Here is an 18,093-nt window from a genome sequence, read left to right as displayed (position 1 = left end):
GGCCAATCTTCCTCAAAAAAAAAACCACCATTGTTTATTGCTAGGGTCATAAACAGATCAAGAGATTTGCAAGCTGAACTTAAAAACTTAAGGAAAAACTAGGTTTTTAAATTTCTATTTCCATAAATTGAATCTTAGTTGAAAACAAAAACCCAAATGTCTTGGCTGGCTGACTTCATTGATCCTCTCAGACAGTTGAAAGAAACAACACAGGGAAAGGAATGGAGTGATTTATTGAACGCTTACCAGGTGCCCCGCCACCACCCAGGTGCTCTCCTGAATTGACTGGTTAAGTCCTCACAACAGCCCTGTGAGGTGGATGTTCTAATCCCCGCCTTACAGAGGAGGCTTGGGGAGGCTGTGGCACCCGCCCAAGATTCTGCAGGCGGTAAAGGACGGAATCTGTGCTTTTGCACGCTCGGCTGCCTTCTCCTGGAAGGAAGGCTGGTGAGGGTGAATCTCTAAAAGTCACTCAGGGCCCGGGGTGTGACTGCGTTCTGGCATCTTCTGTGTCTGCTCCGACAGTGCCAGTGAGCCTTCCAGGGGGTGAGGAGAGGGGTGTGCATCCAAGCGACCTTCCTGTGAAGATTAACGTGGCCAGAAAAAGATGGCCCACTGGTCCTTAAAGTTCAGGGGTGTGGATGGGAGCCAAGGGGGCCCGTCCCCTGGACATAACTTGAGAGTAGCTTTGGCGAGGAGTTCTAGAAGCTGTGGAAAGAAAAAGAGGAAGAATTTCAGCGCTATGTCTCCAGATAGCTTGCCTGACGTCACAGGATTCCTATCAGTTTCTTTTTCCTCTACCAATTCCCAATGTTTTAAGTGTACCCAATGCCTGACATGATAGGGATGGTTATATCTTTGAATCATTTTATTCTAGAATATTAGTTGAGGCAGCTTTGAATTGCGTAGTCCAATCCTCTCATGTTACAGGTGGAGAGACCAAGAGATCAACTTCCGTTGCTTCCTATGGAGAATCTGTAGAACTCTACTTCCTATCTAACACTACTGAATGAGTTTTTAAAAATCTGTGTAGAAAAATGGTGAGTTTCATAAGACCCCTGTCTTTTATTTTTACAAAGAGAACGGTAGGTAAATGAGGCCTGTAAAACATCAGTAGAAGCGGGCATAGGTTGGGCTGGGAGATGCCATGGGTTGCTGTGGTCCAAGGGTCAGAGAGGGAACTGCTAACTCTAAGTCCCCAGACGGAACACGGAGCCCTGGCAGGTGGAGTGGCACTGCCATCTAGACACTCAGAGCCTGAGAGCCCGGGCAGCTTCTGCCCTGCCACCTCCAAGGGCAAGTTTTCTGCCCCATGAGTCTTTCCGGTGGTTCTGTGAGAAATGTGAAGTTTCACAACAGTGACAGCTCCCCAAGCACCTCACAGCCACTTCACAGGGAGAGAGCCTGAAGACAGGCTGATGGTGATCTGTCTGCCCTGAGCAAATGAAGGAAACAGACGGCGGTCTGGCCACCGCTCAGTTCCACAGGGCCTGAGGAGCTAGCGTGTGTTTTGTTTGGGTCTCCAGCTTTCCGCTGTCCCATTTGTTCTCAGGGGGTCTGCCCCAGTTGCCACCTTCACTGGAAAGCCAGACTGGGGGAAATAAGAGGGGAAATCAGGTACCCCTGACAGAGAGAGACAGAGAGAGAGGAGGAGATTACTAAACAATTCTACAAACAACAGAAGTTTTAAATACTTTACACTTTAACTTGGCACTTTATAGCTTACAAACTGCCTTTATATACCTTGTCTCAGTTGCTCCTCACAGCAACCTGGTAACGCAGACAGAGCCTACCTGTCTACCTATAAGTGGGTATTAATTATCTATTAGACTAATAGTCCTGTTCTGCAGATGAGGAAATGCTCTTGACGCTGGTTAAACGGCAGGACTAGAGTCAGACCTTGGAATCACAGAATCACAGCATCACAGAATTAGAAGGCACCTTAACAGCAATAATCTAAGGCATGCTTCTCTCACAGCCTGAATCACCTTATAAAAGCAGAGATTTCTTCTGGTCCCTGCTGGAACTCTTCCAGCGACGAGTAACTCACTACTCTGTGAGGCAGGCCATTATTAACACTGAGCTGAAACTCTTCTCCTTGGAGCTTTCAGCCTTTCATTCTTTTCTGCCCTCAAGAGCAACACCAAAGGAAGGGAAACTCTAATTCCCCTTCTTTTTGAAATTTGAAAATATTACTCTTGCCCATGTCTTGCAGATGAAACATCTTCAGTTCTTTCCACTGTTAGTCATGATTACTCACGATGTGACTGCCTAGCACAGTGCCTGAAATAGATGCAGATACTCAAAAAATGTTTGCTGAATTGGTCCTCTGGCCCTTGGTACTGTGTCATGCTTCCGGGCTCCTCTCTGACCGCAATTAGCTTTCATGCTGCAACCTGTTTCTCATTTGTTTGTTTATTTAAATAATAGAGAGAAAGGAAACAATATGTAGTTTTTATTTTCAAACCACAGAGTTTTCACAATAACTTAAAAATGTAATTAAAGTTGGCCAAATTTCAGACAGCTTTCAATTAATTTGTGGTAATGGACTCATTATCTGACTTAATGGACCACTTCAAAGATGCGGTCATTGAGCATCTCCTATAAGTAAGACGCCAAATGGAACATTGTGATGAGTGTCCATAGAATTAAATGGAAAATTCTAGTGAAGGTGGGGTTAATGTGGGGTCTGGCTGGAAGACCCTGCATGACTACACTGCCCAGCAACACTGCTTTGCCTGTTAAAAGAAGTAGCGCACATTTGCATTTCAGTTCTGGGCACCACAGACCAAAAAAATGTACTGTCTTCACAAAAGAGGCCCAGGGGCAGCTCTATTTTGAGTTCGTCTTAAGTTGGATTGGTGTGAGGGATGAGCTCCGGTGTCAGTGTGATGAAGCCCTGTCATTCTCAGCGATGCAGAATTCAGCCAGCTTCATGCCTCTTCTGTAAGTCTGTGCCGGGAGGAATAGCAGTGAGCTGACGGTTTTGGTAACTGAAGAGCCGGGGAATAGATGGTGAATTGTGTGCCACTTTATAAAGGAAGCCATAGTAAATTGCAATCACAAGAAGCCAGGCTTACTCATTGCAGTAATAACTCTAGAAGGAGTTTGCTGGTGAATAAGTCAAACCAAACATCCAAAACCACAATTTCAGAAAAGGATCTCTGATTTAAATTATTTCATTATCACAGACTACATTGAAAGTCATCTGAAATTTGGCCAATTTGATTATGTTTTCAAGTTGTTCTGAAAACTTGGAAGTAAACAATATGTTTTTTCTTTTCTCTCTATTACTTAAACTAACAAAAAAACCCATTTAAAAACCTATTCTCTTTATACTACAAATATAAGTACTTTAGAAAGTGAGTTATATCAACAGTTTCCTCGTCTTGAGCTTCAGAAAAGGCTGAATTTGAAAAGGGGCATTTCTTGTGATAGTATTAAGGGTGGAGGACCTTGGGGACTGATCTGTGACCTCCTTTCACAGAGAATATCTGCATTGTCATCACATGGTAGGTGATAGACTCTTCACAGGTACAGAATGGAGGGAACTTCTAGTCAAACAGAACCCACCTAGCAGGGAGGAAGATGATCCCAAGTCACAAGAGAAACTGTGAAACACAGCAGAAACTTCTTGCTGAAAGACGTTCAGATGTCCAGGGGCTTGTGTCCATTGTACTGCTGACTGACTACTTCCCTTCTCTTCCTTGGGACAAATCATCCTTTGCCTTCTTACATCAACCCCAGAGGCCTTTGGGGACCAATATACTCAAATGAAGGAAGTGAGGTTCAGTGATGTTGTGTGGTTTGCACAAAGTAGCAGAGCCAGACTTGGAAGCCAGGACTTTGGCTCCCAGTCCAGGTCTCGTTCTTGTTTACCATGCTGCCTGCCTCCTAATGTTTGGGAAAACTCGTGCATGAAACGTGTTTCCACCTAAAGTTGGGAATTTTCACACCTTCACTTGAAGGTGATGGTTTTCTTTATAGGCCGAGGGAGGGGTACTGATCTTGGAAGAGTCAGGATTAAAAGCTAAGATGAGGGTACAGGGTAGGTAGGAGGAAGGAGAGATAGAGCCAGGCAGGAAAGCAAAGGTGCTAGAGAAGGAAATACGGGAACAATAAAATGCGGGAGATGTAGAGGACAAACCTGGAGAGGGGAAATTAACTGAGAAGAAGCAAAGGGCATTTTTCTTCTGAAGAGCAGCAAACTCAGGCAACCACAGACTGAGCAGAAGTCAGAAAGAGGGGAGGAAGAAGAGAACAAACAGAACCAGAAAACAGAAGAAAACCAGGAAAGCACGAGAAAAGTGAGAGCTGCTGTAAGTTAAGAGCGTGTACAGGTGGGTAGGCATGTTGGACAGAGAGGAATTCACAGGACAGAATGCATATGCGTGGAGAGGGGTGGACGAGCAGGGAGGTGAATATCGGCACAATGGGAGGGGGCAATGAGAGTGGACTATGCAAATGGAGGGAGTCAACAAAGTGATCTGGGTGCTAGACAGATCCTTGGAATTACCCCAGAATCAGCTCAACCGTGGTTCTAGAGACGCTGGTACCGGAGGAGATGATAAATTCCGTATCTGTAAAACCAAATCTCTACCCTCTTAGCATTCACCTCTCTTGCTTCTTTCATCATTTATGTAACTTGCTTTTCAAAATACACAAACATTCATTTATTCACTACATGTACCCTGGAAACCTTCCTCACAGGGCTAGTTTCTTGGGAAATTTGTCAGTGCTTCCCAAAGAACAATGGGTCTCTTGAGGCACCTCCCCTTGCCCCTGCCACACACACACACACACACACACACACACACACACACACACACGCACACACTTGGATATGTCCTCCAAATTGGGAACAGTGGGTTTTCCTCAGGAAAAGCCAGGCCTCTACCATGGCTGGGTGGAGTCCCAGAGGAAAATGTCACAGCATTGTGAGAACAGCCAGGAGGAACATGAAAGCCGTTTCCCAGAACTGCTCAGTACAGCCTTTCTTGTACACTCTCCTGAGCTGTAAGGGAAATCCTGCGAGGACCACGAGGCCCTCCCAGATTCGAGTCCACTCCACCTCATGTAGGTGTGGTTTGCAGGGAAAGCCAGGCCGCTGTGTATCCTTCCCATCATAGGAACCTTCAGTCAGAGCAGCATACATCCTTTGCCCGAGCGATCAACATGCTCTCCACCGGGCCAAAGGAGAGCAGGCGGGCCATTTTCCTCCCCATGTGTTAGTCTATATCACAAGCCTCTTTGAAATATGCGATTTTAACAGCAATATCTGCCCAATGCAGGCTAAATAAGGACTGCATTCCAGGGCTGACTCTCTGCCAGCAAGAACCATTGGGAATTAGAAACATGCCGAGGTTTTTTTTTTCCCCCTTTAAAATGCATGCCACAAATAAAATCCCCTTTAGCCCTAGCTGTGGCCTTAGCTATTAGCACAACCTTGCGAAAAATTTAGCAAGCTATCTGCTTGCTCAGAATATCGACCAGCCCACTTTCCAAAATGCAATCACACTTGGTAAGAAATGAGTTTAAAAATCTCCTCATGCTTTTCATGCACCTGGAATGAGCTGCTATCCACAAGGTTGGGTTAATGCCACTTTCCGGGAGACCTCTGAGAGGACGGGCTCCGTGAAATGGGTTTTTGCCCTTACAAGCTGAGTTAAGGCCAGCTGTTGGCAGGAAGGTGTGGCGGCTGCCTTCTGAGTACTTACACAGGATCCTGAGCCCGGTGGCCGTGCCCATGTTAATTCTTCCCTCACCTCATGTACTCCCCATCACTCCTATAATCCATGAACGATTCTGATCCTGACACTTCCTCAAAATCCTCCAGCACCAGACTGGTGGAGTCCTCACCCAGGACGCTGCTGTCGGGCCTGGACATCCTGGCCCAGGAAGGAGGTGCAGGAGGGTCGGTGGCAGCTGGAGGGGGAGAGCAAGGGGGCGTGTGCTGGACAGATGTGGGCATGGCCTGAGGAGGGGACACAGCCGGCTCATGGACTTCCTCATCATCCTTCTCGGACTCTGCCCCTGTCTCTGGGGCAGCAGGCCCGAGGACGTGGTAGAGGCTGGGGAGACGGATGTCGAAGCGCAGCCCAAACTTAGCAAAGAGCTTGTCGTTGAGAGCGTAGAGCTTCTCGGAGATGTCATAGCCCAGCAGGGCAGAGAAGAGGCGGGAGATGTATCGCTCTCTGGCCAGAAGAAGGTGGAGACTTTTCCGGGGCCAGGAAATATAGCTACACGCAGTCTCGGCTGTCAGAGTGACCTGAGAGGGGTCAGGAGCAGAGAGTGAAGGTTTAAGCTGGAAAATGTGTCCATGCTTAGCCCAGGGAAACACAGTGACTTGGCAAATGGCTGCACTTTTACTGAAGAAGCTGTGGGAACACCCCCCACGGCCTTCCTGAAGAGGTCCAGTGAATGACTTTTATTGTGTGCACTGATGGGTGGGGGTGTCCTTGTCAGGAGCCTGGGATCAGCCATTCACTCACTGGGCCCTCACCTTCCGGAGCCTCAGTTCCCATATCTGGGCTCCTTAGCCCTCACATGCTATGGTCCTGTGGCTGATATCACTAATGGCTGCAGAAGGTTCTGAGTCTGTCGTCATTTCAAGAGAGAGAAAGGGCCTCCTAGTGCTCTGAGGAAAGGTTGGAAAGCTGATGACTGTTTGTTTTAAGAATAAAGGACAATCTATTGCAGTAGGGATGCAAAAAAGAGCTGGAAAGCATTTCAGTTATTAGGTGTGACAGGCTGCCCCAAGTGGACAGAACGCTGGCCTGGGATGCAGGCCCATGAAGTTGCTCTTGACTTGGCCATGACACATAACCAAACGGATCTGATGATTCAAGTCAGCAAAAGGGCACAGAGGAAGAAGAACTCTTGAGAGCACAAAGTCAAAGGGCACCCCACTCTCCAGTTATTCAGTCCTCTAGGAATTTCTGAGCCCTCACCATGCGCCCAGAAGGCAAAGCTGAATTATACCTGCAGGGTCAATAATGTGTGGCCGGTATGTACTAGGTGCTTGATAAATCCTTAATAAAACAATGGTGAGTGGTAAAGCCAGAGTTAAAATGGAAACATGCTTAGGATAGTAAAGGAAAAGGGTGTGGAATCACACAGTTTTTATAACCTGATTGGTCATAATACTTTAAAAGTGAGAAGGCCGGCGGAGTTCATGACAAAGGTTTGTGAATGGAGACGGTGGAAATGATGACAGCAGCTAAGTTTACTGAGGGGTGACTGCGTGCCAGGCATTGTGTTAAGTTCTTTATGGGGATCATCTAATTAAAGGTAAGGTTAATTTATCAGAGATTTCTTATAATCCTTCTAATTCCTGCATTGCCTACCAGATCTCCCACTGCCCTCCTCTCCTTTCCCTTCCCCTTGCCTATCCCTCTCTTCCATTTTCTTCGTTCATTTCCTCCTTTCTGCTTCTCCGCCCCTACCATCAGCACTGAAGTCAGGGCCCTAATTTTTTTTTTTTCCTGCTTTATTTCCCAATCCCCCCGCCCCAGTACATAGTTGTATATCTTAGTTGTAGATCCTTCTAGTTGTGGGATGTGGGACAACGCCTCAACATGGCCTGACGGGCGGTGCCATGTCCACACCCAGGATCCGAACCCTGGGCCGCCGCAGCGGAGCGGCGCGAACTCAACCACTCGGCCACAGAGCCGGCCCCTCAGGGCCCTAAATTACCTTATCAAGGCCAGAAGCTGGTTTCAAGTTCCAGCTTCACCCCCTTACCAGCTGTGTGACATCAGACAAATCACTCAATCTCTTCAAGCATGTTGCATCATGAGAAAGAATTCTGGAAGTTGTGCTCACAATCCACCCATTACTAACAGTTCAGCGTGTCATTGTCACTATCTGCCCCAGCCAGCTCTTTAGATGTCTGTACTATCATTGCCCAAATGAGAAATCAGAGTACTGAGCACAAAGCAGTGCGGGTAAGAGTGCATCTGGATGTAAACATGGTCCTTAAGGCTGAGCACAGGACCGTGTGCGTGCTTATGAACACGCTGTTGCTTCTTCCATCTTAAATCAAAATGAAAAATGAAAATCTGTTTTCTTCACCTCACTTGTTTGGCTAGCTACCACTCCATCTCCATCAATTTGCTCTCCTTTTCAGCAAAACTCCATGAAAAAAACTGTCTGTCCTTGCTGTCTTCCACTCCTCTCACTCTCTCTTAAACCCATAATAGGCTTTGCTCCTGGTTGCCCACCAACACTGTTCCTGGTAAGGTCACCGGCGACTGTAAGTTGTGGTGCTCAGTTTCTGTGGCGTTCAGCCCGGCTGATCACTCCGTTCTCTTTGCTATGCTTTCTTTCCTTGGTTCCCAGGAGGCCGTACGCTCCTGTATAGTCTCCTGACTGCTCCTTTTCAGCTTCCTTTGCTGCTTCCTCTTTTTTTCTCCAACCTCTAAACACTAGAGTATTCCAGGGTTGGTCGGTTCTTGAACCCCTTCTCTGTCTAAACTCACTGAATTGGTGATCTCGTCCAAGCCAATGGCTTTAAATATCATCTGTATGCCAACGACTCCCACGTTTATGTCTCAAGCTCAGACCTCATTCCTTAATTCCAAACTCAAATATTCAACTGCCCATGCAGCGTCTCCGTTTAAATGTCCATAGATGACACAAATCTAATATATCCAAACCGAACTTCTGCTCTTCCCTCAAAACCAAGTCTACCTGCAGCCTTCCTCATCTCAGTTGAGAGCAGCTCCATCCTTCCAGTGGCTCAGGCCAAAAGCCCGAGGGTCCTGCTGGATCTTCTTTCCCTCATACTCTACATCCAATGTATTAGAAAAGCTTCTTTTCTCTATCTAGAAAATACATGCTCTGGCCCCACATGATGTGGCTCCTCGTCACCTCTCTGATTTCTCCCCCTGCAATTCTCCCCGCTTCCTCTCTTTGTTCTGCCACACTGACCCCCTCTTCTGTACCTCAAACAGAGGTGCAGAGCCCCTCCCATCCCAGGGGCTTTGCAGTGGCTCTTCCCTCTGTCTAATATGCTCTTTCCTCAGCTTCACAGAGCTCACACTGTCACCCCCCTCAGATCTTTCCTCAAATGTCACCCGCTCAACAAGGACTTCCATGACCACCCTATTTAAAATTGCAACTATATCCATCTCCCTTACACGACTCTATTTTTTTTTTACTAGCAGTTATTATCGTTTAACATATTACATTATTTATTTATTATGTCTATGGCTTATTTTTTGTCTCCACCATTAGAATATAAGCTGCATGAAGTCAGGGACCTTCATCTGTTCTGTTCACTGACATATTCCAAGCACCTCTAACAGTGCCTGGTATACAATAGGTGCTCAACAGATATTACTGAAGTGAATGCATGAATCAGGTGAAGATTACCCATCTTGTGTGTTGTAAAACAACTTAATGTCACTTTCTCTTGTCCTGTACAAAATCCTTCCCCAAAGGTCTTCAGGAAACCTGTTCATTGTCTGGTTCCCACATACATACGTGCATGCTGGTAATAAAATTTTGGCAACTTTTTCTTTAATTTTCCCCTCAGAGTTTGGTTGAGTGGCTTTAATGGGATAACATATGTAAAGAGGTCTTGGGTCCAATAAAACATGATGCAAACTGAGAAATACTGATGATTCCTCCCATGCTGTGTTCTTGGTGACTGATGAGATGGTCACAGCGCTGTAGAGTCAATAAATTCTTATTTAACTGAGTTATTGAGACATGTGATGGGATGTTGATTCATTTGTGGTAAATGCAGTAAGAATTATGATTCAGGCAGTCACTGTGGATTGCCCTATTACTCAACAAAGACTATGTAATTGCAAAAGGCAAGGACAGGATGAACCATAACTCAGGACAGCACTTGACATTTGCAAAGAGGAAATGGGACTTTACACAGCCACTGGCAAATGTGTGGATCTCATTGCTCCCAAAGGAGGCGCACACTAAAAATACAAATGGGAGGAATATGATGGTAGCTACATTCCAGGCTCAGAGGCCATCTGGGGTTACAGCCCTTCCTTTTGAGCATAACTTAGGGGAGGACACCCGGCTTATCCAGCACCTGTCCCTTGGAGTCAGTGTCAGAAACAGAGCCTAGTCTGGCTGGATCAGGACCTGACTCAGCCCTCCTGGAGGTTCTCATGGCCCTGAGGGAGTTCTCCAAGGAGACTGCTGGGCTAGTTGGAGAGGGTGGGTGTGTTTGTGGTGGGGGAGGAACATGATCAGAGGTGGTCTGTGGCTGGTAGCCCTGGCAGTGGGATCAGGATTGCCTCTCAGGCTCTGTCCTCACAGAGCCAAGAGTCAGGGTGGGGCGGAAGCAGGCCCAACCAGGTGGCACCGCCTGGCATGTGTCTATTCTGGGGTTGGCTCATATGCTAGCATGAGGGACTCCCTGATAGAAGGAGTAGAAGACACATGGAACCCAGTACTGGCAAACTAGACTGAGGAGCTCCTACAATGGGGTGTGTGTGTGTGTGTGTGCGTGTGCGTGTATGTATAAACTCCATTCTCCTGGTGACCCTCCCATTTTAAAAAGGAACAGACACAGTAGAGCCAGGCAACTTGGCCTTGCCACTTTCTAGCTGAAGACCTTGGGCAAATTACTTGATGCTTTTGAGCCTCAGTTTCCTCATCTGTTAAATGGGGCAATAATAATAGCCAGCCCAGAGGATTGTTGTGAGAATCAACAAGGCAATATAATATGTAGGGCCTGCCACACGCTAGCCATCCAATAAGTCAGAACTACAAAGAAGGTAACCAAAGTCTGAAGGATTGGCAGAGAAGAGAGTAGGGCCAAACAGCCAGGCCCCCACCTTGGAGCGTGTATCTGAATGCCCCATGGAGTCCTCTAAGATACAAACTGCCCACTGCCAAGCCAGTTCAGCAAACCTTTATTGAACACCTACTGTGTTCAAGACACTGTCCTTTGGAGCCTGGGGATAGAGAGGAGGAGAAGCCCAGACTTCTACCGCAAAGAGTTCACTGTGCGGAAGACAGGAAACCAGGTTATTAGAACAGAGAGCATTGTGTGCACCAGTCAGCGTAAGTAAAAGGAATAGAAAAGGCACGCAGGCAGGAAAAATAAGCTGTGAGCATGGAAGCTGGTGAGGTCAACATGGGCAGGCTTCAGAGGAAGTGAGATGCCACCGCCTTATGTAGATGGGGAAACGCATTTCAGATGGAAGGGACAGGAGGTGCCAAGGCACGGCCACTGCGAAGAAACGTGGTTTATTTGGGGAAGTCCTAGTAGTTTGGCATGGCTGGTAAGAGCAAGAGTGTGAGAGAGGAAGGCACTTGAGATGCAGCTGCATATCACTAGAGGTCTTAAGTTACTCTCTAAGGACTGTGGGGTTTTATCTTGTGGTCACTGGAGTCTTCTGGAAGAGTTCTAGGCATAGGAGCGACATGATCCGCCTCTCAGGGTCGGTACCTCCCCACCCCACCCCACCTCTGCCAGGAGCCCAGGCACTCTTTCCACAGAAGGAGAGTGCTCCCACCCTTGACACCATATTGGCAGTGGTTCAAAGGGCAGATGGAAGAGGGGAAAGGTGGAGGGGGGACATTGCTGGCTTACAGTGGGAGGGGGTGGGAAGGTGCTGCCGTGGGGTTCCCTGTTACCTGGAACACCCCCTCCTCAGAGGGCTGCAGCGATTCCCATTCGGGAGAGTCCATGAACTGGTAAGGAAAGATGTAGTGCAGAAACTGGCCGTCCTGGCTCACACGAACCCTGGAGAAGGGAAAGAAGAGACCGTGTGGGCAAAGGGAAATGGCTCCCCAAATCCTCCTCAGAGTCTAAAGGACATAGGACAAAATGGAAAATGATTAGGATCCAGTATGGGCTTTTTCCTCTTTTCCCCAGAAAACTCAGAGTCTCGGCTTCAACTTTTCTTCTAAAGTGAGTTATCCCAGGAAAGGAGATGTCTCCGTCAGGCAAAAGGGAAGATAGAAAGATCTCTAATCCAGACCCTGTCCCTTTGGAAGGAGCTATTGTTCCATTTTTTCTGGAGCTTTATTGGCTGAGCAAATATGCATGGAGCACTCCCTGTGTTCCTGGAGGTCTGGAAATGCAGAGATGGGTATGATCTGATCCCTGCCTTTAAGGATTTCACAATTTAGTGGAAGTCACAGGTACATAAATAACCGGCTGCAAGTCAGTGCGTGCTGTCATGGAAGAGGAGAATAGAGGAGGGAGAGAGAGTTCTCTTCGAGTGGCAGACTTCTCAGAGATGACATTTGAGCTGAGTTTTGAAGGATGAGTAGGCTATTGAGAAGCAGATCAGGATGGGGATGGATGGAGAGCTGGGAAATGCATTGGGGCAGTTTGTTTTCCAATATCTGCTTTTTCCCTTCCTCCATAGTGCTAGAGTTTTAGCCGGGCTCATGGCTGTCCAGCTAGACTGCATATCCCCATCTCCCTCGCAGCTAGGTATAGCCCTGTGATTAAGTTCTGGCCAATGGGATATTAGCACTCCAAGTTTTGCTCCTAATGAATGCCTAGATACATATGTTGTGCATACAAATTACCAAAGACCATCATCAACTAGTAAGCTATTGCCTATTATCTGACAACCTAAAGATGGATGACAGAAGAGGATGTAGGACTCAAACCAAGCCAAGGATGTGGTATCAGCCATTGTCTCTGATGGCAGAAACTCTTGCTGCTCCAAGAGCAGGTAATATACATAGATAGCCAGGCAGAACTTCCCGGAGTAATGAAAAGATACTAGAGAAAATGAAGTGCCTGCTCTCTTCCCTCAGGGTCTTCACATAATCTGTCCCCTCCAGCTGGGCTTCTTCCCAATCCCCACTTTCTCCTCAGGCATCAGTTTAAACATTCCTTCTTCCAGGAAGTCTTGTCTGACCTCCCCAGAAAAGTTAGGTCCACCGGTTGCATGCTGTCATTGCACTTCGCGTTTCTCCCTGTAAATATTATGTCTATTATTCACCACTATGTCAAATATTAACTATTGACTTTCTTGATAGACTATGAGCTCCATGAGTAGAAGGCTAATATTTTTCATATTTTAACACTGGATCCCTAGTCTCTACCACTCTTAATGAATATTTTTGGAAAAGGGGAAGAAAAAAAGGAAGGAAGTGGGGGAGGAGGGAAAGAAGGAAGGAATGATCAAACAAATGAACTCACTTGTGTCACCATAAAAGGGCACTAAACTCTCAGGGAAAAGCTTCTCAAATAAAGGAAGAAAGACAAGAGGAGATATATCAAATCCTCCCATCGTATCCACGGGCAAGGAACCTGGCCACTTAAGCAAGCCACCGAGGAGTGACAACATTTTAGAGTGTGAACAACATCTGATGAGCTTGCGCAGCTCCTTGAAGCCATTTCAACTGGTATTCTGTGTCCTTTATCATTTGAGTCTCTTCTTCCTTCCTGATCTCCTAGATGACAGGTAACATCCTCCTACATGAATAGCTTGGAGAGTTAGTTGCCTGCTCAGGAGGCTGTGCGTGTGGGAGTTCCTGCTTTAAATTTTATATGCGAGAAACTCTCCAACAGTAAGCACAGCTTAACAGGGTAATAAACTTTGAGGAAGTCACTTCGCCCTTCTGAGTCTTGAAAAGGACTGATTGTCTTTATTAAAACAAAACAAAAAGAATGTCTGAGGTTTCAGCAAAGGGCTCCAGAAGAGAGTATGCACGTGAGATGGCGAGGTCTGCCCAAGGAGCCCCCACTCCCTGGCATGTAGTTCTTGTCTGCTGCTTCGAGGCGTTTGGTACCTCACTATAACCAGCCAAAGCTACAATGATTCTCCTTTAAAACTAGAGCCTGGTCATAGACCCGAAGCCTCTTCCCCCAGCTCCAATTTAGCAAAGTTGAGACAGGATGACGTTGAAAGATAACAAGACAAAACTTTTACTCTAGACCTTGAAAACCAAGGGAAAAAATCAAAATTGGCTAATTTCTGACTCGAGTCTTTGATGCTAAGTATACTAGGAAAAGCCACACTGAGGAGGCAAGTCCCCCCTCCCCATCTCAGGGAAATTGTCTTATACAAATTACAGTAAATCCAACATATAATAGATACCTGAGCCATAGAACAATCATAACATCCTTCCATAAACTAGCACCATACAGCAGAGTGGGTATTTCTCCCACCAGTCTCAATTCCCTCCTTTGAACAGAGGAGGCAGGAGGAGAAAAAAACATTATGGATCTCATGAATGAGGATATTTCCTAAATTGTCTTTATTTTAAGCATGGAACTGTAGGTGGCAAACATTTGGCAGCAGTCACAATGTATTTGTACGTACATGCATTTGTTTACACTTCAATTCACTCATAAATGAAATGAAACATCTCCCCACAAAATCACATAGCTCATTCAACCCAGGACCTCTGAGCCAAACAAAATCAAAACTTGTCTACACAACACTTTCAATTCGATACATTAACACAGAAATGCATAGGGTTACCAGAAGTAGTTGTTGTAGTACCATCATCATCATTGTCAAATTCTTCTTTTTTTCCCCACTGTGTGGTTGTCAGTCTTATCTGATTTCATTTCTTTCTTTCTTGGCATCAAAGCCTTCTGATTACTATCTGATCTTTTCTACTACATTCTCCCGGTCTCAAAAAAGCAGGGGAGAAAACTGAGGACAAAGCTTTTGAAATCCTTTGCTTGCTTTCCACATATCCAGCCCAAGTATCCCAGGTTATCCCACGCACAAGTCCCACTAAGGCAATATTTCCAAGAATCCACAACTACCTACCAAATGTGCACCACAGAGCCCCACGGTGTGTGTTCAGAAGATATCGGCCAATGGCCAACACTCCTGTGCAGGCTGCCTGGGCGTACACTGGTCCTAACTAAGACCATTTCTACTAATGTCTGACTGTCAGCCTTCTTAAGAGGAGTCAGCCAGGTGTCTGCAGCAAATCCTCAGGGAGACACATGTGGGTATCTTTACTCTTTCCTCGACATCTGGCCCTCAGATTTACAGTACTTGATTTCGTGGTCTGTGAGGATCTCAGTAGAACTGGGAATGGAAAAGTGGACAAGGGTATTCCCTCTCCATACCTGGGTCTATACAGAATGGCTTTACCTTAGAGTCTGTACAGGATATCCCCAACACAATTGGGTGTGTTTCCTTGATGCCCTGGCAGGGAACAAGGGTTACAGGAAACCCTCTCTGTTTTGGCACTGTTCCTTGCATGCAGTTGGCACTGGGCAAATGTTGAATGCATATGGAAGAAATAAATTAATCTTACTGAAATGCTCAGTTTTCCAAAGCATACAGAGATATTGCTGCAGCTTAGGCATGACACAGTGGGGTGTGTGTGTGTGTGTGTGGGCGTGCGTGAGCATCTGTGTGTGGTCATTACAGACGCAAGCTCAAGAAACGTTCACCCCACAACTCCCAGCAGCAAGTGCATACGCAAACCTTCCTGCCAACCAAGAAGACGCCTCATGATTTAGTTTCCTCTTGGAAATGCTAGAAAGAGGAAGCAAACCCATGCTTAGAAAAATCCATTTTGGTTTGTTTGACTTGCCACATCCTTCCCTCAATGAAAGGGAACACGAAATGGAAAGGGATCATTGGGAAAGGAGAAGTGTGGGCAAGGGAAAGAAATGCTGGGCAGTGACAGAGGAGCTTACCGGCCAGCGAGCAGCAGGGACAGGCGGTTGATGGGCGTCTCGCCCTCCACAGCATAGGTCTGCTCGGCAGCCAGAGTCAAGACCTGGCCCTCGCAGCAGTGGACAATCTCCTTGTATGTCTGCAGGGGCACCTGCAGGGGCAGGCACAGCTTCTTGTAGAGGAGCTCGAACTCCTCAGGGAGGGTGTCCTCGCGGAGGCGGTACACCAGGTGTGCCAGCTGGAGCACACAGGCCGTTGTCAGCAGGAAGCTCCAGAGGACGACGTCCAGGCCGCAGGCGTGGAACCAGCCCCACAGCACGCAGCACAGGTAGCCTGTGCCCAGGAAGCCAAAGAGGTAGAAGCATCCATACACCCCACTGCCCCCCATGAAGCCCAGGAGCAAGAAGCAGTTGGCCAGGTGGTAGAGAGCCCCTTCCAGATCCTGCTTCCAGCCAGCGCACACGGGTGCCTGCCAGAGGAGCTGGCCCACGCTGCTGCCGTTGGTGCTCATCTTCGGGGTGTCTCAGAGCCTTGCTGGGCTCTAAGTCTGGCCCCACATAGGAAATTCAGAAAACGGGTTAATCGGTCCTCCCAGATGTCTTCTCACCTCAGGCTTCTCACCACCAACTCCACCTTTCCTGGGAGGAATGTTTCTGGCAGCTTTGGGAATGAATGGCAGAACATAGTACGCTTCATGGAGAACTGAAAACTTTTCCCTTCTCTCTTTCCCTCGGCAAGGCTCTGGCCCTCTTTGCAGAGCTTTGGCGAGCTTCCCCGGCTCCGGGTTTCTTAGGACAGCCTTCACATTTGGCTCTTAGCAGAAAACCTAAATTGTGGCAAGGAAAAGAGAGGACTACGGGCCTGAAAACTTCAGCAGTGAGGGATAAGGTGGCCACATCCTGCTCTCTGTTGTCCCCAGACAGAATGAGGAGAGCCCAGCACGGGAGGCACACTTGTGTTCCATTTGGAATGCGTCTCTCTTGGCACCGGAAGAAAGGGTGACCCCAGATGGATACCATGTTTGGAATTGGAATCCAAGAGGTACTGGCAGTGAGGAAAAACAGGCCAGGCACAGAGGCAGGCTGGCAGAGCACTTAACATACCTCCCCAGAGGACAAGATAAGACCCGGGCAACGGGGTAGGGGACGGACGGATGACAATGGAAAAGTGAGCGCAGAATTTACCACAACACCTCAGGCAGAACCCTGTCCGAGCTCCCTGTGGGTAGGGCTAGGGGCTCTCCTGAGGTAGGACACATCAAAGGAGGAAAGTATGGGACTATTATCAGAAAAAATCCTTACAGTGAGAACTGGAAAATCCCTTGAAGGCCTTTATGAAGTCACGGTGTAAATATCACTCGGCATTTAGGTGACATCCATTAAACAAAAATAGCTATGCAAAGCAGCGTTTTGAATTCTAAGCTGACTTTCCCATGCATACATCTGAATCTAGTAATAGTTAATACAATGGTAATACAGCGGTCACACCATCCCCCTGCCCACCCCATTATTTGCAAATCATGAAAACTACCACTTAGTAAACATCTACGAAGTGCCGGACCTAGATTAGGTACTTCACACACATATTATTTAGTCATCACGCAACCCTTCCACTTAAATATCATCCCCCTCCTAGATATGAAAGAAACTGAGGCTCAGAGAGGCAGCGAGTTCCCTCAGGTCGTAAGTGGCAGACCCAGGATTTGAACCCCAGTCTCTCCGACTTACTGCTGTGTCCCAAATAGTTTGCACAGTAAGTGGCAATACAGATCCATGACTCCCCTCGCTGCGCAGGAATTCTGATGATGGCTAAGGAACTTCTGGATGAACCTAGGATCTACTTTGGGTCACCAGCAAATAAATCTGGAATACACAAACATTAAACCAAGAAATGTCCCTCTGGCTTCTAAATTACTCCTTGATTTTTTTTCCTTGCTGCTGGTTCACACTTACTACCATCATTCCTACCGCCCCTGAGGTACGGGGGGGCACCCAGTAACCTTCCAGAACTATTCAGTGCTGAATCCATAGGGACTTTTATTATACTGTGAACAACCTAACCAAAATTACAAAGAAATTAGAAATTGTCAACTATGCTGAGGAGAGGAAGTTTTCAATTCAACAAGTATTTACTGAGTGTCTACTGTGAGCCAAGCCCTTCAGGAATCAAAGATGCCCGAGAGAAGCTTTCCGTCTATCAAGGGAAAGATACCTCAAAAAAAATGGCAATTCAGTGTGGGAAGCATGATACCTGGATTAAGGTTAAAGAGAGGTGGCAGCCAAGAAGAAGGGTGGCATAGAGGGAGGGAGACCCAGAGCCAAGATTTGATTTGAGGTGTAGGGGTTGAATTAACCAGGTAGGCAGAGGGAGAAGAGAATTTCCGGTGGTGGGAACAGCCGAAGCAGAGGCACAGAGGTGTGAGAATGTACAGCATGTTGAAGGAACCCAGTTTTTAAAATTTAATTAAAATCAACTGACCAATAAATGTGCATCTTATTCT

At 47.0% G+C, this 18,093-nt stretch overlaps 1 protein-coding gene across 4 annotated transcripts; it reads right to left on the bottom strand.

Moving 5' to 3' along the window:
* Positions 1–216: 216 nt before the first annotated feature.
* On the bottom strand, positions 217–18,031 carry POPDC2 (popeye domain containing 2). Of its 4 annotated transcripts, none has more exons than XR_011428830.1 (4): positions 15,614–16,664; positions 11,614–11,722; positions 3,574–6,268; positions 217–708 (listed from the first exon to the last, which is right to left on the bottom strand). XR_011428830.1 is itself a non-coding variant. In XM_001917286.5 (4 exons), the coding sequence occupies exons 1-4, from the start codon at positions 16,102–16,104 to the stop codon at positions 623–625; spliced, it is 1,095 nt and encodes a 364-aa protein (XP_001917321.1). In that variant the 5' UTR covers positions 16,105–18,031; the 3' UTR covers positions 217–622. The 4 variants fall into 4 exon arrangements, 3 of the variants coding, with proteins under 3 accessions (XP_001917321.1, XP_014588355.1, XP_023479477.1); XM_001917286.5 differs by having other exon boundaries at positions 5,860–6,268; positions 15,614–18,031; XM_014732869.3 differs by having other exon boundaries at positions 5,718–6,268.
* Positions 18,032–18,093: the final 62 nt, after the last annotated feature.

The sequence above is a fragment of the Equus caballus genome, chromosome 19 (assembly GCF_041296265.1).
Source record: "Equus caballus isolate H_3958 breed thoroughbred chromosome 19, TB-T2T, whole genome shotgun sequence".
Taxonomy (NCBI): Eukaryota; Metazoa; Chordata; class Mammalia; order Perissodactyla; family Equidae; genus Equus; species Equus caballus.
This window is presented reverse-complemented; position numbering and strand designations above follow the sequence as displayed.